The sequence below is a fragment of the Tamandua tetradactyla genome, chromosome 19 (genome assembly GCF_023851605.1).
Source record: "Tamandua tetradactyla isolate mTamTet1 chromosome 19, mTamTet1.pri, whole genome shotgun sequence".
NCBI lineage: Eukaryota > Metazoa > Chordata > Mammalia > Pilosa > Myrmecophagidae > Tamandua > Tamandua tetradactyla.
Window position 1 is genome coordinate 691285 of NC_135345.1, and position 15332 is coordinate 706616.

General features: G+C 41.2%; 1 protein-coding gene and 1 pseudogene across 1 annotated transcript in view; both read right to left on the reverse strand.

The window, feature by feature from the left end:
* Positions 1-15332, reverse strand: part of RNF212 (ring finger protein 212) — an 84308-nt gene that overhangs the window by 12443 nt on the left and 56533 nt on the right. The window contains exons 6-7 of the mRNA XM_077136198.1: positions 1428-1480; positions 1273-1333 (exon numbers count right to left, since the gene is read on the reverse strand). Of these exons, the coding sequence (XP_076992313.1) occupies positions 1273-1333; positions 1428-1480 (114 nt within the window). The remainder of the gene's footprint in view (positions 1-1272; positions 1334-1427; positions 1481-15332) is intronic.
* Positions 1851-2029, reverse strand: LOC143663778 (U2 spliceosomal RNA; annotated as a pseudogene).

Genomic DNA, 15332 nt, shown 5'->3' on the forward strand with positions numbered 1-15332 from the left:
AACACAGCACATCGGGTCCCTGCCTGCCTCCGTCCTCAAACCCTCTACTGGTAACCCATTGTCTTTGACCTTAAACGCAAACTTCTCTGCACAGCCCAGAAACTGTTCACTCTGTCTGACCCGACTCTTGACCCTCAGCCTTTCCCAGCCCTGCCCTCCTCACCTGAGCCCCCCTTTCTCAATAGCCCATTTTATGGGACAGTCCAGCACCCTCACTGCCCAGAAGAAGGACCACGGGGGCCTGGCCCACCAGTGCTCAGCAAGTGTGAGCGCCTCAGTTAATTAGCACAAAGCCTGGTGGGGAGAAAAAGGGCAGAAAGAGGAACACGGACCGGGGAAGAAAGGGAGAGCTCTGAGCTCCCGAGTGCAGGTGCAGCGTAGAGGGGCTGGGGTCAGATGGAGGGCAGAGGGACAGCAGGGATCCCACTGACCACCACCAATACCTGCCTCAGGGGCTGCAGTTGGGACCTTTGGCTCCAAGCGACTACAACCCAAGACATTCTAAGAAGGAACAAAAAGGGGGAACGCGCCGGCTCCACAGCGGAAAGCTCCACAGACGGGCCTCCTCTGCTCGGGCTGGATCAGGGCCGCACGGTGCGGCCAGCACAGGCTCTCACTGTCCTTTCCTCTGCCTTGGATCGTTTCTGGGCTGGCCTTCTAACAGAGCAGGTCCCCGGGCCAGCTTGGCTGTCCTCAGAGCCAGTGGTCTCAGAGAAAAGTCAGACCCTCGTCTCTGCAGCTCCAGCAAGTTCCAGTAGGGACCACGCAAATGCCCCCAGGACGGCTGGGTGCTCTGGTGGCCCCCGAGCCTTGCCAGGAGAGGGGAGGCTGACCCAACACAGGGAACCGATGTCCACCCTGCCACTCTCAGCCACTGAGCCAGGCCACCTCACTCCACAGGCACTTGAGAGCTCACACACACGTGTCCATGTGATGTGCAGGCAGCCCCCCTTTCTTTCCTCAGCTTCCCTTCTACCCTGAGAAGTAAGGTAGCACCTGCTCCGTCCCCTCTGAGTCCTGGAAGATGCTACCCAAGCAGCTCTGCTTTCCCTATTCCACTCCTCCTGTCTCAAGGGGGCTGGAGCTACTGCTCATGAGTGGGCACTTTTTGACTGCAGCGTGGAATGTTCCATGAATCTCTGCATGTTTGGGTTCCTTAGGCTCAGGGTTCTGATGAGAAGTGAAATGCAGGAGAGTCCAAAGGAAGGACTTGGGATTACAGACGCTGGAGCAAGGGTTTCATAACAAAGAGCAGCCCCTCGGCGCACTCACCTTTCAGATGCTGACAACTCAGGTGGTGAGAAGAGATATCCATTTGACTTTGCGGAAGGAGCTACAATACAAAAACTTAACGTTAGGTATTATTTAGTGTATTTCAGCAGCATATATCTTTAAATTCCTTCCCTTTTAGGCATTATTTTACTTACTTGAAACTGAGGTTTTTATTGTGTTGAAAGTTGTTTGCTGCAATGATCTCATACTAAACAGATGGAGAAAAAGTATTGAATTAAACCATAAGAATTTACTTTCAACTAATTCATTTCAACTAAAAGTATAAGACGACTCTGAAAGAGCTGGATGTGTTTTATCACGCTTTCGTAAGGGCACTGCACATGGACCACTTCTCCAAACTGTTCTATGAGTCCGACCGCCGTGGCCCTCCCCACCTCAAAAACAAACTGACATTCATTACTGGTTCTTGAAAATGCAACTGTGGGTGGATAAATAGCCATTTGTGGTATAAAATGAAGTCAGGACAGCAGGAGATGCTAGGTTGTTAATCAATTTTTAAAAGTCATTGAATGAAGTACCATCACGGAAAAGCTACTTGGCCGTTTTTGTTTGTTGGTTCGTTTTGCACCATTCCTAGAGGTGCAGCTGATGCGTGAAGTGGATGGAGCAAGCTCCTATTCCATCTCCCTGCTCCAAAAACCATTTAATATATTATCCTTCGGCAGAGGACGATCAGATATTAAACTGGTAAGAACAGACACTACACTTCATCTTAGCCAAAAGGTCACGAAGCCGTAGTTGGTCATTTTTCAAAGTCTAGGAAAGTCCTGGGTCTACCTCCATGACGCAGCGAGTAATGGAGCCGCTGGTAGCAGAGGCCCCTGGCCTGAGGTCCACGGTTGGATTTCCAGCTCAGCACCTTTCTGCATCACCCAGAAGCGTCCTGCCCTGGGGGCCTCACCTCTGAGCTCCTTCTGGTCGAGGTGTGTGTCCTTGCCTGAGTCCCAGCTGGGGGCCCCTCTTTTGTAGGATGCCACACGAGGCAGACCGAGCAGAGTGGAGGAGATAACGCTGGGCTGCGAGCCCAGCACCCTGAGCTCCTGTCTACTCTGGCACAGAGTGGACTGCGAACGATGCACCCAAGACAAAAACTGTCCAGGCCCTCAGGAGCCCAGCTTGGGGACGGAACTGGCCCAGAGCAGGCACCATGCAACAGTCCTGAGTTAATGTTAATGTTAATGTTAATGCCAGGACAGCCTGGCACCCTGTCCCACTCACACTGTTTTTTCACTTACCTCTTAATTTTCTCTGATATGCAAAAAAGTTTTTAATTTTTATGAAGGCCATTTTATCTGCTTTTTTTTTTGTTGCTGTTTGTACTTTCATAGTAAAACCTAAAAACCTATTGGTTACTACAGGGGACTGAAGATATTTTCCTGTTTTATAGTATTAGCTCTTCTATTCAGGTACATTTTTGTACAGGATGAGTGGTAGGGGTCCACATTCACTCTTTCGCTTGTGGGACTTCCATTTGTCCCCATGTATTGAAGAGACTATTATTTCTCCATTGAAGGAAGCTGGACACTTGTCAAATGTCCACTGGCCATAGATGGGTGGTTTTATTTCTGGATTCTCAATTCTATTTCTATGGTCTACGTCTATCCTTCTGCCAGCACCAACTGCTCTAATCAATGGCTAAGTGTACGAAAGATGTGCCACATCACCAGCCTTTATGGAAATGCAAACGAGACTGTAGAGAGCAAATGTGTAGTAAGTTTTGAAATCAGGAGGTATGAGTTCTCCAATTTTGTTCTTTTTCAAGGTAGTTTGGCTATTCAGGGCTGTTTGCAATTTGAATTTGAGATCAGCTGTTTTATTTCCGCAAGAAAAAAAAGCTTCTACGATTTTGACAGGGATTGAACTGGATTTGTAGATCACTTTTGGCAGTATTGATGATATCTTAACAGTATTAAGTTTTCCAATACATGAACGTGGGATGTTGTGCCAGTTTGAATCTGCTGTGTACCTCCAGAGGGCCATGTTCTTTAATCCTCATTCAATATTGCTTTTTGATTACCCATGGAGATGTGACCCACCTAATTGTGGGTGGTAACATTTGATTAGGTGGTTTCCATGGAGATGTGTCTCCACCCATTCAAGGTGGGGCTGCTTACTGGAGCCCTTTAAGAAGGAACCATTTTGGAAAAAGCTTCAGTGACGACAGAGCCCACGCAGCCAGAGACCTTTGGAGATAAAGAAGGCAAATGCCCCTGGGGAGCTTCATGGAACAAGAAGCCTGGAGAGAAAGCTAGCAGACGTTGCCACGTTCACCATGTGCCTTTCCAATTGAGAGAGAAACCTTGAACTTCATCAGCCTTTCCTGAGTGAAGGTAACCTCTTGTTGGTACCTTAATTTGGACATTTTCATGGCTTTAGAACTGTTAACTTGCAACTTAGTAAATTCCCCTTTCTAAAAGCTGTTCTGCTTCTGGTATATCGCATTCTGGTAGCTTGAAAACTAGAATAGATGTCTTTCCATTTATTTAGATTTTCTTTAAGTTTGTAGTTTTCAGAATACAAGTCTTTCACCTTTTTGGTTAAATTTACTCCTAGGTAGTTGTTCTTTTTAATGCTATCGTAAATAGAATTGTTTTCTTGATCTCTTTTACAGAGTGTTCCTTACGGGTGCATAGAAAGCCCACAGACTTCTGCATGCTTATTTTGTATCCTGCAACTTGGCTGAATTTGTTTATTACTTCTAGTAGCTTTCTTGAGGATCCTTTGGGATTTTCTAGATAGAGAACCATGTCATCTGTGAATAGGGATGATTTTACTTCTTCCTTTCTAATTTGGATGCCTTCTGTTTCTTTCTCTTGCTGGACTGCTCTGGCTGGAACGTCCCGTGCATTGAATACCAGGGTGTAATGGTGTGGACGCTTTAACGACCCCAGAAGATCACGCTCTCAAAGCTAAGACGTTCCTGTGGGTGTAGACCGACTGGGAGTTCTGAGAGGTTATTTCAGAAAAGACATGCCAGGTGGACCTTAATCCTCTTACTGGAGTCCTTTATAAGAGGATGAAATTCAGAGAGGACACAGAAGAAGTACAGAGGCAAAAAGACAGAATCTGAGAGAAAGCCCCAGAAACAGAGAGGAAGCCAGAGATGGAAGCAATGAAACCTGGAAGGGAGGCAGAGTCCAGCTGCTGCTGCGTGTGCCTGGCCATGGGGCAGAGGGGACGAGCATCCTGGCTGCCGGCCTTCAGAAAGAAGGTACAATGATGATAATGCCTTCATTTGGACATTTTCAGGGCCTCAGAACTGGAAGCTTGTAAACAAATAAATTCCTTTTGTTAAAAGCCAGTCCAAATTGGTATGTTGGCATTTCAGTGTCAATAGGCATCCTTGTCTTCTTGCTGATCTTTGGGGGAAAGCTTTTAGAATTTAACCATTGAGTTTATTTGCTGTGGTAATTATCATAGTTTCATAAATTCCCTTTATCATGTTGAAGAAGTTCCTCTCTATTCCCAGTTTTCTGAGTGTTTTATCATGAAAGGAATACAGATGTTGTCAAATGCTGTTTCTCCATCAATTGAACATGTTTTTTTCTGTCATTCATATTAAAGTATATTACATCGATTTTCTTATGTTGACACATCCTTGCATTCCTGGAATAAATCTTACCTGGTAGTGGTGTATAATCCTCTTAATATACTGTTGGATTTGGTTTGCTAGCATGTTGTTGAGGACTTTTACATCTATACTCATAAGGGATACAGGTCTGTAACTTTTTTATGTGCTGTGTTTATCTGCCTTTGGCCTCACAGAATGAGTTAGGAAGTAATCCCTCCTCTTCTATTTTTTGAAGAGTTTGAGAAGGATTGGTGTTAAATCTTCAAATGTCTGACAGAATTCAGCAGTGAAACCTTCTAGGATTGGGCTATTCTTTGTAGGGAGGTTTTTAATTACTGACTCAATTGCTTTACTTGCTATAGGTCTGTTGAGATGTTCTACTTCTTCTTGCATCAGATTAATTTCTATGTTTCGAATAATTTGTCCATTTCATATAGGTTTTTGAATTTCTTGGCATATAATGTTCATAGCAGCCTCTTATAATCCTTTTTATTTCTGTAAGGTTGGTAGTAATGGCCCTACTCCACTCTCCTGCTTTTAGCTGTGTCCCCTGTGCTCTTCATTTTAAGTCTGGTTAAAGGTTTGTAAATTTTATTTTTTCAAAATAACCCACAACCTTTTCCTTTATTGATTTGCTCTATTGTTTTTCTTTTTCATTTCATTTATCTTTGTGTTAATCTTTACTGTTTCTTTCCTTCTACTAATTTTGGGTTTAGTTTATTCTTTTCGTTATAGCTTCTTTATGTATGAAGTTAGATTACCAATTTGTGATCTTTCTTCTTTTCTAATATAGGCATTTGGAGCTATACATTCCCCTCCGAGCACTGACTTCACAACATCCTGTAAGGTTTTGTTTTTTTTTTCATTTCCCTCATGATTTCTTCTAGGACCCACTGGATATTTAATTTCTACATATCTGTGAAATTTCCAGTTTTATCTTTATTATTTTCTATCTTTATTTCTCTGTGGTCTGAGAGGACACTCTGTATGATTTCAATATTTACAACTTAATTGAGACTTGATTTGTGGCCTAAAATGACCTAGCCTCGAAAATGTTCCACGTGACCGTGAGCTCTGCTACTGTCACACGGCGTGTTCTCCACAGGTCTAAGAGGTAAACTGGCACCAGTGCTGTGAGACCCCCCATTTCCTCCCTGATATTCTCTTTAGATGTTTCAACAATCACTAAAAGCATACTGACGTCTCCAACTATTATTGCAGAAATGTCTTTTTCTCCCTTCAATTCTGTCCGTTTGCAGCATACATTTTGGGGTTCTATAGTGACATGTATATATGTTTATAGTTATTTTATCTTCCTGCTGGATTAAACTTTTTATTGATATATAATATCCACCTATGTCTTATATAATCTTTTTTTTTAGAATGTCATTTTTTTATTAATTAAAAAAAATTAACTAACACAACATTTAGAAATCATTCCATTCTACATATGCAATCAGTAATTCTTAATATCATCACATAGATGTATGATCATCATTTCTTAGTACATATGCATCGATTTAGAAAAAGAAAGCAAGACAACAGAAAAAGAAATAAAATGATAATATAGAGAAAAAATAAAAATAAAAATAAAAAATACAAAAATATACAAGAAAAAAAACCAACTATAGCTCAGATGCAGCTTCATTCAGTGTTTTAACATAATTACATTACAATTAGGTAGTATTGTGCTGTCCATTTTTTTTTTTTTTAGAAATCATACCATTCTACATATGCAATCAGTAATTCTTAACATCATCACATAGATGCATGATCATCGTTTCTTAGTACATTTTGTCGGTTTAGAAGAACTAGCAATATAACCGAAAAAGATATAGAATGTTAATATAGAGAAAAAAAATAAAAGTAATAATAGTAAGAACAAAACAAAACAAAACAAAACAAAAACCTATAGCTTGGATGCAGCTTCATTCAGTGTTTTAACATGATTACTTTACAATTAGGTATTATTGTGCTGTCCATTTTTGAGTTTTTGTATCTAGTCCTGTTGCACAGTCTGTATCCCATCAGCTCCAATTACCCATTATCTTACCCTGTTTCTAACTCCTGCTGAACTCTGTTACCAATGACATATTCCAAGTTTATTCTCGAGTGTCGATTCACATCATTGGGACCATACAGTATTTGTCTTTTAGTTTTTGGCTAGACTCACTCAGCATAATGTTCTCTAGGTCCATCCATGTTATTACATGCTTCATAAGTTTATCCTGCCTTAAAGCTGCATAATATTCCATCATATGTATATACCACAGTTTGTTTAGCCACTCGTCTGTTGATGGACATTTTGGCTGTTTCCATCTCTTTGCAATTGTAAATAACGCTGCTATAAACATTGGTGTGCAAATGTCCATTTGAGTTTTTGCCCTTAATTCCTTTGAGTAGATTCCCAGCAATGGTATTGCTGGGTCGTATGGCAATTCTATATTCAGCTTTTTGAGGAACCGCCAAACTGCCTTCCACAGTGGTTGCACCATTTGACATTCCCACCAACAGTGGATAAGTGTGCCTCTTTCTCCGCATCCTCTCCAGCACTTGTCATTTTCTGTTTTGTTGATAATGGCCATTCTGGTGGGTGTGAGATGATATCTCATTGTGGTTTTGATTTGCATTTCTCTAATGGCCAGGGACATTGAGCATCTCTTCATGTGCCTTTTGGCCATTTGTATTTCCTCCTCTGAGAGGTGTCTATTCAACTCTTTTTCCCATTTTGTAATTGGGTTGGCTGTCTTTTTGTTGTTGAGTTGAACAATCTCATTATAAATTCTGGATACTAGACCTTTATCTGATATGTTGTTTCCAAACATTGTCTCCCATTGTGTAGGCTGTCTTTCTACTTTCTTGATGAAGTTCTTTGATGCACAAAAGTGTTTAATTTTGAGGAGTTCCCATTTATTTATTTCCTTCTTCAGTGCTCTTGCTTTAGGTTTAAGGTCCATAAAATTGCCTCCAATTGTAAGATTCATAAGATATCTCCCTACATTTTCCACTAAATGTTTTATGGTCTTAGACCTAATGTTTAGATCTTTGATCCATTATGAGTTAACTTTTGTGTAGGGTGTGAGATATGGGTCTTCTTTCATTCTTTTGCATATGGATATCCAGTTCTCTAGGCACCATTTGTTGAAGGGACTGTTCTGTCCCAGGTGAGTTGGCTTGACTGCCTTATCAAAGATCAAATGTCCATAGATGAGAGGGTCTATATCTGAGCACTCTATTCGATTCCATTGGTCGATATATCTATCTTTATGCCAATACCATGCTGTTTTGACCAATGTGGCTTCATAATATGCCTTAAAGTCAGGCAGTGCAAGACCTCCAGCTTCGTTTTTTCCCCTCAAGATGTTTTTAGTAATTCGGGGCACCCTGCCCTTCCAGATAAATTTGCTTATTGGTTTTTCTATTTCTGAAAAATAAGTTGTTGGGATTTTGATTGGTATTGCATTGAATCTGTAGATCAATTTAGGTAGGATTGACATCTTAACTATATTTAGTCTTCCAATCCATGAACACGGTATGCCCTTCCATCTATTTAGGTCTTCTGTGATTTCTTTTAGCAGTTTTTTGTAGTTTTCTTTATATAGGTTTTTTGTCTCTTTAGTTAAATTTATTCCTAGGTATTTTATTCTTTTAGTTGCAATTGTAAATGGGATTCGTTTCTTGATTTCCCCCTCCGCTTGTTCATTGCTAGTGTATAGAAATGCTACATATTTTTGAATGTTGATCTTGTAACCTGCTACTTTGCTGTACTCATTTATTAGCTCTAGTAGTTTTGTTGTGGATTTTTCCGGGTTTTCGACGTATAGTATATCGTCTGCAAACAGTGATAGTTTTACTTCTTCCTTTCCTATTTTGATGCCTTGTATTTCTTTTTCTTGTCTAATTGCTCTGGCTAGAACCTCCAACACAATGTTGAATAACAGTGGTGATAGTGGACATCCTTGTCTTGTTCCTGATCTTAGGGCGAAAATTTTCAATTTTTCCCCATTGAGGATGATATTAGCTGTGGGTTTTTCATATATTCCCTCTATCATTTTAAGGAAGTTCCCTTGTATTCCTATCCTTTGAAGTGTTTTCAACAGGAAAGGATGTTGAATCTTGTCAAATGCCTTCTCTGCATCAATTGAGATGATCATGTGATTTTTCTGCTTTGATTTGTTGATATGGTGTATTACATTAATTGATTTTCTTATGTTGAACCATCCTTGCATACCTGGGATGAATCCTACTTGGTCATGATGTATAATTCTTTTAATGTGTTGTTGGATACGATTTGCTAGAATTTTATTGAGGATTTTTGCATCTATATTCATTAGAGAGATTGGTCTTTTGTTTTCTTTTTTTGTAATATCTTTGCCTGGTTTTGGTATGAGGGTGATGTTGGCTTCATAGAATGAATTAGGTAGTTTTCCCTCCGCTTCGATTTTTTTGAAGAGTTTGAGGAGAGTTGGTACTAATTCTTTCTGGAATGTTTGATAGAATTCAGATGTGAAGCCGTCTGGTCCTGGACTTTTCTTTTTAGGAAGCTTTTGAATGACTGATTCAATTTCTTTACTTGTGATTGGTTTGTTGAGGTCATCTATGTCTTCTTGAGTCAAAGTTGGTTGTTCATGTCTTTCCAGGAACCCGTCCATTTCATCTAAATTGTTGTATTTATTAGCGTAAAGTTGTTCATAGTATCCTGTTATTACCTCCTTTATTTCTGTGAGGTCAGTAGTTATGTCTCCTCTTCCATTTCTGATCTTATTTATTTGCATCCTCTCTCTTCTTCTTTTTGTCAATCTTGCTAAGGGCCCATCAATCTTATTGATTTTCTCATAGAACCAACTTCTGGTCTTGTTGATTTTCTCTATTGTTTTCATGTTTTCAATTTCATTTATTTCTGCTCTAATCTGTTATTTCTTTCCTTTTGCTTGCTTTGGGATTAGTTTGCTGTTTTCTCCAGTTCTTCCAAATGGATAGTTAATTCCTGAATTTTTGCCTTTTCTTCTTTTCTGATATAGGCATTTAGGGCAATAAATTTCCCTCTTAGCACTGCCTTTGCTGTGTCCCATAAGTTTTGATATGTTGTGTTTTCATTTTCATTCGCCTCGAGGTATTTGCTAATTTCTCTAGCAATTTCTTCTTTGACCCACTCGTTGTTTAGGAGTGTGTTGTTGAGCCTCCACGTATTTGTGAATTTTCTGGCACTCCGCCTATTATTGATTTCCAACTTCATTCCTTTATGATCCAAGAAAGTGTTGTGTATGATTTCAATCTTTTTAAATTTGTTAAGACTTGCTTTGTGACCCAGCATATGGTCAATCTTTGAGAATGATCCATGAGCACTTGAGAAAAAGGTGTATCCTGCTGTTGTGGGATTTAATGTCCTATAAATGTCTGTTAAGTCTAGCTCATTTATAGTAATATTCAGATCCTCTATTTCTTTATTGATCCTCTGTCTAGATGTTCTGTCCATTGATGAGAGTGGTGAATTGAAGTCTCCAACTATTATGGTATATGAGTCTATTTCCCTTTTCAGTGTTTGCAGTGTATTCCTCACGTATTTTGGGGCATTCTGGTTCGGTGCGTAAATATTTATGATTGTTATATCTTCTTGTTTAATTGTTCCTTTTAGTAGTATATAGTGTCCTTCTTTGTCTCTTTTAACTGCTTTACATTTGAAGTCTAATTTGTTGGATATTAGTGTAGCCACTCCTGCTCTTTTCTGGTTGTTATTTGCATGAAATATCTTTTCCCAACCTTTCACTTTCAACCTATGTTTATCTTTGGGTCTAAGATGTGTTTCCTGTAGACAGCATATAGAAGGATCCTGTTTTTTAATCCATTCTGCCAATCTATGTCTTTTGATTGGGGAATTCAGTCCATTGACATTTAGTGTTATTACTGTTTGGATAATATTTTCCTCTAACATTTTGCCTTTTGTATTATATATATCATATCTGATTTTCCTTCTTTCTACACTCTTCTCCATACCTCTCTCTTCTGTCTTTTTGTATCTGACTCTAGTGCTCCCTTTAGTATTTCTTGCAGAGCTGGTCTCTTGGTCACAAATTCTCTCAGTGACTTTTTGTCTGAGAATGTTTTAATTTCTCCCTCATTTTTGAAGGATAATTTTGCTGGATATAGGAGTCTTGGTTGGCAGTTTTTCTCTTTTAGTAATTTAAATATATCATCCCACTGTCTTCTAGCTTCCATGGTTTCTGCTGAGAAATCTACACAGTCTTATTGGGTTTCCCTTGTATGTGATGGATTGTTTTTCTCTTGCTGCTTTCAAGATCCTCTCTTTCTCTTTGACCTCTGACATTCTAACTAGTAAGTGTCTTGGAGAACGCCTATTTGGGTCTAATCTCTTTGGGGTGCGCTGCACTTCTTGGATCTGTAATTTTAGGTCTTTCATAAGAGTTGGGAAATTTTCAGTGATAATTTCTTCCATTAGTTTTTCTCCTCTTTTTCCCTTCTCTTCTCCTTCTGGGACACCCACAACACGTATATTTGTGCGGTTCATATTGTCCTTGAGTTCCCTGATACCCTGTTCAAATTTTTCCATTCTTTTCCTGATATTTTCTGTTTCTTTTTGGAATTCAGATGTTTCATCCTCCAAATCACTAATTCTATCTTCTGTCTCTTTAAATCTATCATTGTAGGTATCCATTGTTTTTTCCATCTTTTCTACTTTATCCTTCACTTCCATAAGTTCTGTGATTTGTTTTTTCAGTTTTTCTATTTCTTCTTTATGTTCAGCCCATGTCCTCTTCATGTCCTCCCTCAATTTATCGATTTCATTTTTGAAGAGGTTTTCCATTTCTGTTCGTATATTCAGCATTAGTTGTCTCAGCTCTTGTATCTCATTTGGACTATTGGTTTGTTCCTTTGACTGGGCCATATTATCAATCTTCTGAGCGTGGACAGTTATCTTCTGCTGCTGGCGTCTGGGCATTTAGTCAGATTTCCCTGGGTGTCGGACCCAACAAGGTTGTAAGATTTTTCTGTGAAATCTCTGGGTTCTGTTTTTCTTATCCTGCCCAGTAGGTGGCGCTCGTGGCACATGTCTGTCCGCGGGTCCCACCAGCAAAAGGTGCTGTGGGCCCTCCAACCCCGGAAAACTCCCGCCGTCCGGGAGGTCCGCCAGCCGAAGCGGCCTGAAAGAGTGCCAGCCGGCCCGGGGTCTGAACGCGGGGAGGGTCGCCGGCCGCCGCAGCCCGGGAAAGCGCCCATCCGAATTTCCTAGTCCGCCCGGGGCGTCAAGCTTGGCGGGAGGGCGCCAGCCGCAGCGGCCCGCCTGGGAGAGTGCACGTTCCCGGGGAGTCACGGGTTTGGAAGGGCCCCCCCCCGTCGCCGTTCTCCGCGGCCTGGGGATTTCCGATCCAATTCTCTCAGTTGGTCTGGGGGGCCGCGCGTGGTGTGGGCGCCAGCCGCTGCGGTTTGAGGGGACCGCCTGTCCAATTCTCCCAGCCGGCCGGGGAAGGGGGAAGGGAGTGACTCCGGCCGCTTGCCACCCCGCCCGGTGAAGCCCGCGCCCCTCGGCGATCTCACCAGAGCGGGTTCTCTCAGCCAGCCAACCGTTCCAGGATGGGGTACGCTGTCTTTTTTTATCTCTGTCGTGGCTTTGGGAGCTGTTCTGTATCGTTTCTACTCCCCTAGTAGCTGTCCTGGAGGAGAAACTAAGATCCGCGCGTCTTACTAAGCCGCCATCTTCTCCGGAAGTCTTATACAATCTTTTTTGACTTAAACTCTATTTTGTCTGACAATAATATTTTGTCTGGCAATAATATGCCACTCCACTTTCTTTTTTAAATTTCCAAGTACATTTCAACAAGTAGTTAGGTGACAGTTCCACAATTTTTCATTTTTTTGTCTTTATATAGTTACTATGTTAGATGACATCTTTATCTATTGTATGGCCTTTGATATAGGTTTTAATTTTACATATTTGCCTGTTAAATCATATGGAAGCAGTTCCAAACCCAAAGTACAATAATACAGGGTTTTATATTTACAGATGCAGTTACCTTTAGCAATGTTCTTTATTTTTTATTATGCCTTCAGGTTACTGTCTAGTGCTTCTTTTGTTTCAGCCTGGAGGCCTTCTTTTAGCATATCTCATAGGGCAGCTTTCCTGGTAATGGATTCTTTCAACTTTTATCGTAAATGTCTTAATGTCTTCTTCATTTTCTTTTTTTTAACATGGGCAGGCACCGGGAATTGAACCCGGGTCCTCGGGCATGGCAGGCAAGCACTCTTACCTGCTGAGCCACCGTGGCCCACCCTTCTTCTTCATTTTTGAAGGATAATTTTGCCAGACAGAGAATTCCTGGTTGGCAGTTTTCCTCTTTAAAGACTTTCAATATGTCTTTCCACTGTCTTCTGGCCTCCACAGTTTCTGGTGAGAAATCTGCCCCAAAACTTATGGGGCTCCACTGTATGTGACAAGTAGCTGCTGTATTGCTGCTTTTAGAATCTCCTCTGTATCTTCAGATTTTGATATTTTTGACATGTCTTGGTGTAGAACTCTTAAGAGTCTATCCTGCGTGGAGTTCTTTGTACTTCCTGGATGTATGTATTCATGTCCTTCATCAGATTGGGAAGTTTCAGCCATCTTTTCTTCAAAGACTTTTCCTACCCCTTCCTCTGCTGTGCCCTCCTGGAACTCCAGGGACACGCACTGGCCTGACGGTGTCCCACAGGTCTCTCAGGTTCTGTTCATTTTTCTTCACGATTTTTTTCCTTCTGCTCCTAGCACTGAATAATTTCAATCATCATACCTTCATGTTTGCTGGTCCTTTCTTCTGCCTTTTCAAATCTGCTGCTGAATCCCTCTAGCTAGCTTATTTTTCTTCCAATCACTGTACCTTATAGCTTCAAAATTTGTTTGGTTCCTTTTTATAACTTCTTTTTATTTTGTTCAGACAGAGTTTTCTTAATTTCCTTTAGTTCTTGGTATATAGATTACATTAGCTCGAAATATTAGATCTAAATATTTAAAAAATATTTAAAACAGGCGATTTAAAGTCTTTGATAAACAGTTACAAAGCATGAGCTTCTCTAGTGATGATTTATGGCAAATTCTTTTCCTCCCTGTGAATGGGCCTTATTTTCCTGTCTCTTTATGTATTTTGTAGAGATTTTTTTGTTGAGTTTTAGACATACTGTGTATTACATTGTTATAATCCAGCTCTCCTATTCCTTTGGGTTTGTTAGTATTTAAAAAAATTCTTGTTGAGGGCTGGAGCAAAGTTTTCCACATTATTTTTGCACCCAAATAGAGAATGGAAAAAGAAAAGAGAAAAAAGGGGGAGAAATTACAGTCTTTTTAATACTTCTCTCCTTCTTTTGCCTGAGGAGGGCCGGAACGACGGCTGCCCTCAGAGCAGGCCCCCAGAGATCTAAAGCAGCTGGTCAAAAGCAGTCATCAGTGATCAGACCATAAACCCCCGTACCTCTGGACTCTGGAGGATTAGGTCCTTGCAACCCACCCTGGCACCAGCAACCTGCCCCAGTAATCTGGGCTGGTGGGTCCACTTCTGCCTGTGAGGGGGCTGGGGGCTGCGGTGTGGGAGCCTCTGCGGGAACAGTAAAATTCACCGGTATTTACAATTTATCAGCCTCTGCATCCACTTCTTTCTTGAATGCCACAATGTTCCATCAGACTCCAGAATTCCAAAATAGTCGATTCAGGCAGTTCCTGCAGATCACAGTTGCTAAGTGGTGGGAGTGATTCCTGGAGCTTCCTACTCTGCCATAGGCCCATTGTGGTAGTTAGATTTCAGTGTCAACTTGGCCAGGTGAAGGTACCTAGTTCTGTTGCTGTGGACATGAGCCAACAGTATGTGAACCTCATCTGTTCCTGATTACATCTGCAGTTGGCTAGGAGGCATGCCTGCTGCAATGAATGATGTTGATTTAATTGGCTGGTGCTTAAATGAGAGAGCGCAACATAGCACAGCCTAAGCAGCTCAGCACACCTCATCTCAGCACTCACAGCTCAGCCCAGGCCTGTGGAGGTGCAGAAAGAAATCACCCCGGGGAAAGTTGTTGGAACCCAGAGGCCTGGAGAGAAGACCAGCAGAGATCGTCCTGTGCCTTCCCACGTAAGAAAGAACCTCAGTTGAAAGTTAGCTGCCTTTCCTCTGAAGAACTAACGCAATAAATCCCCTTTTATTAAAAGTCAGTCTGTCTACGGTGTGTTGCATTCAGGCAGCCAGCAAACTAGAAAACCCATAGTTCTTTGTAGGTACTCATTTCATTGTATTTATTTTAACAACCCTTTAAAAATGTTAAAGTGATTCTCAGTTTTGCTGAGGTAGATCTCAGTTTTGCAGTTTGCTGACCCCTAGAAAACATTGTTCACAGAATAAGCACACAGAAACTCTTGTAATCCCACATAACAACGGTGGAAACAGCCTTTTATCCCAGACAGAGGCCAGCTCCACCCTAAAGCAAAGACCGG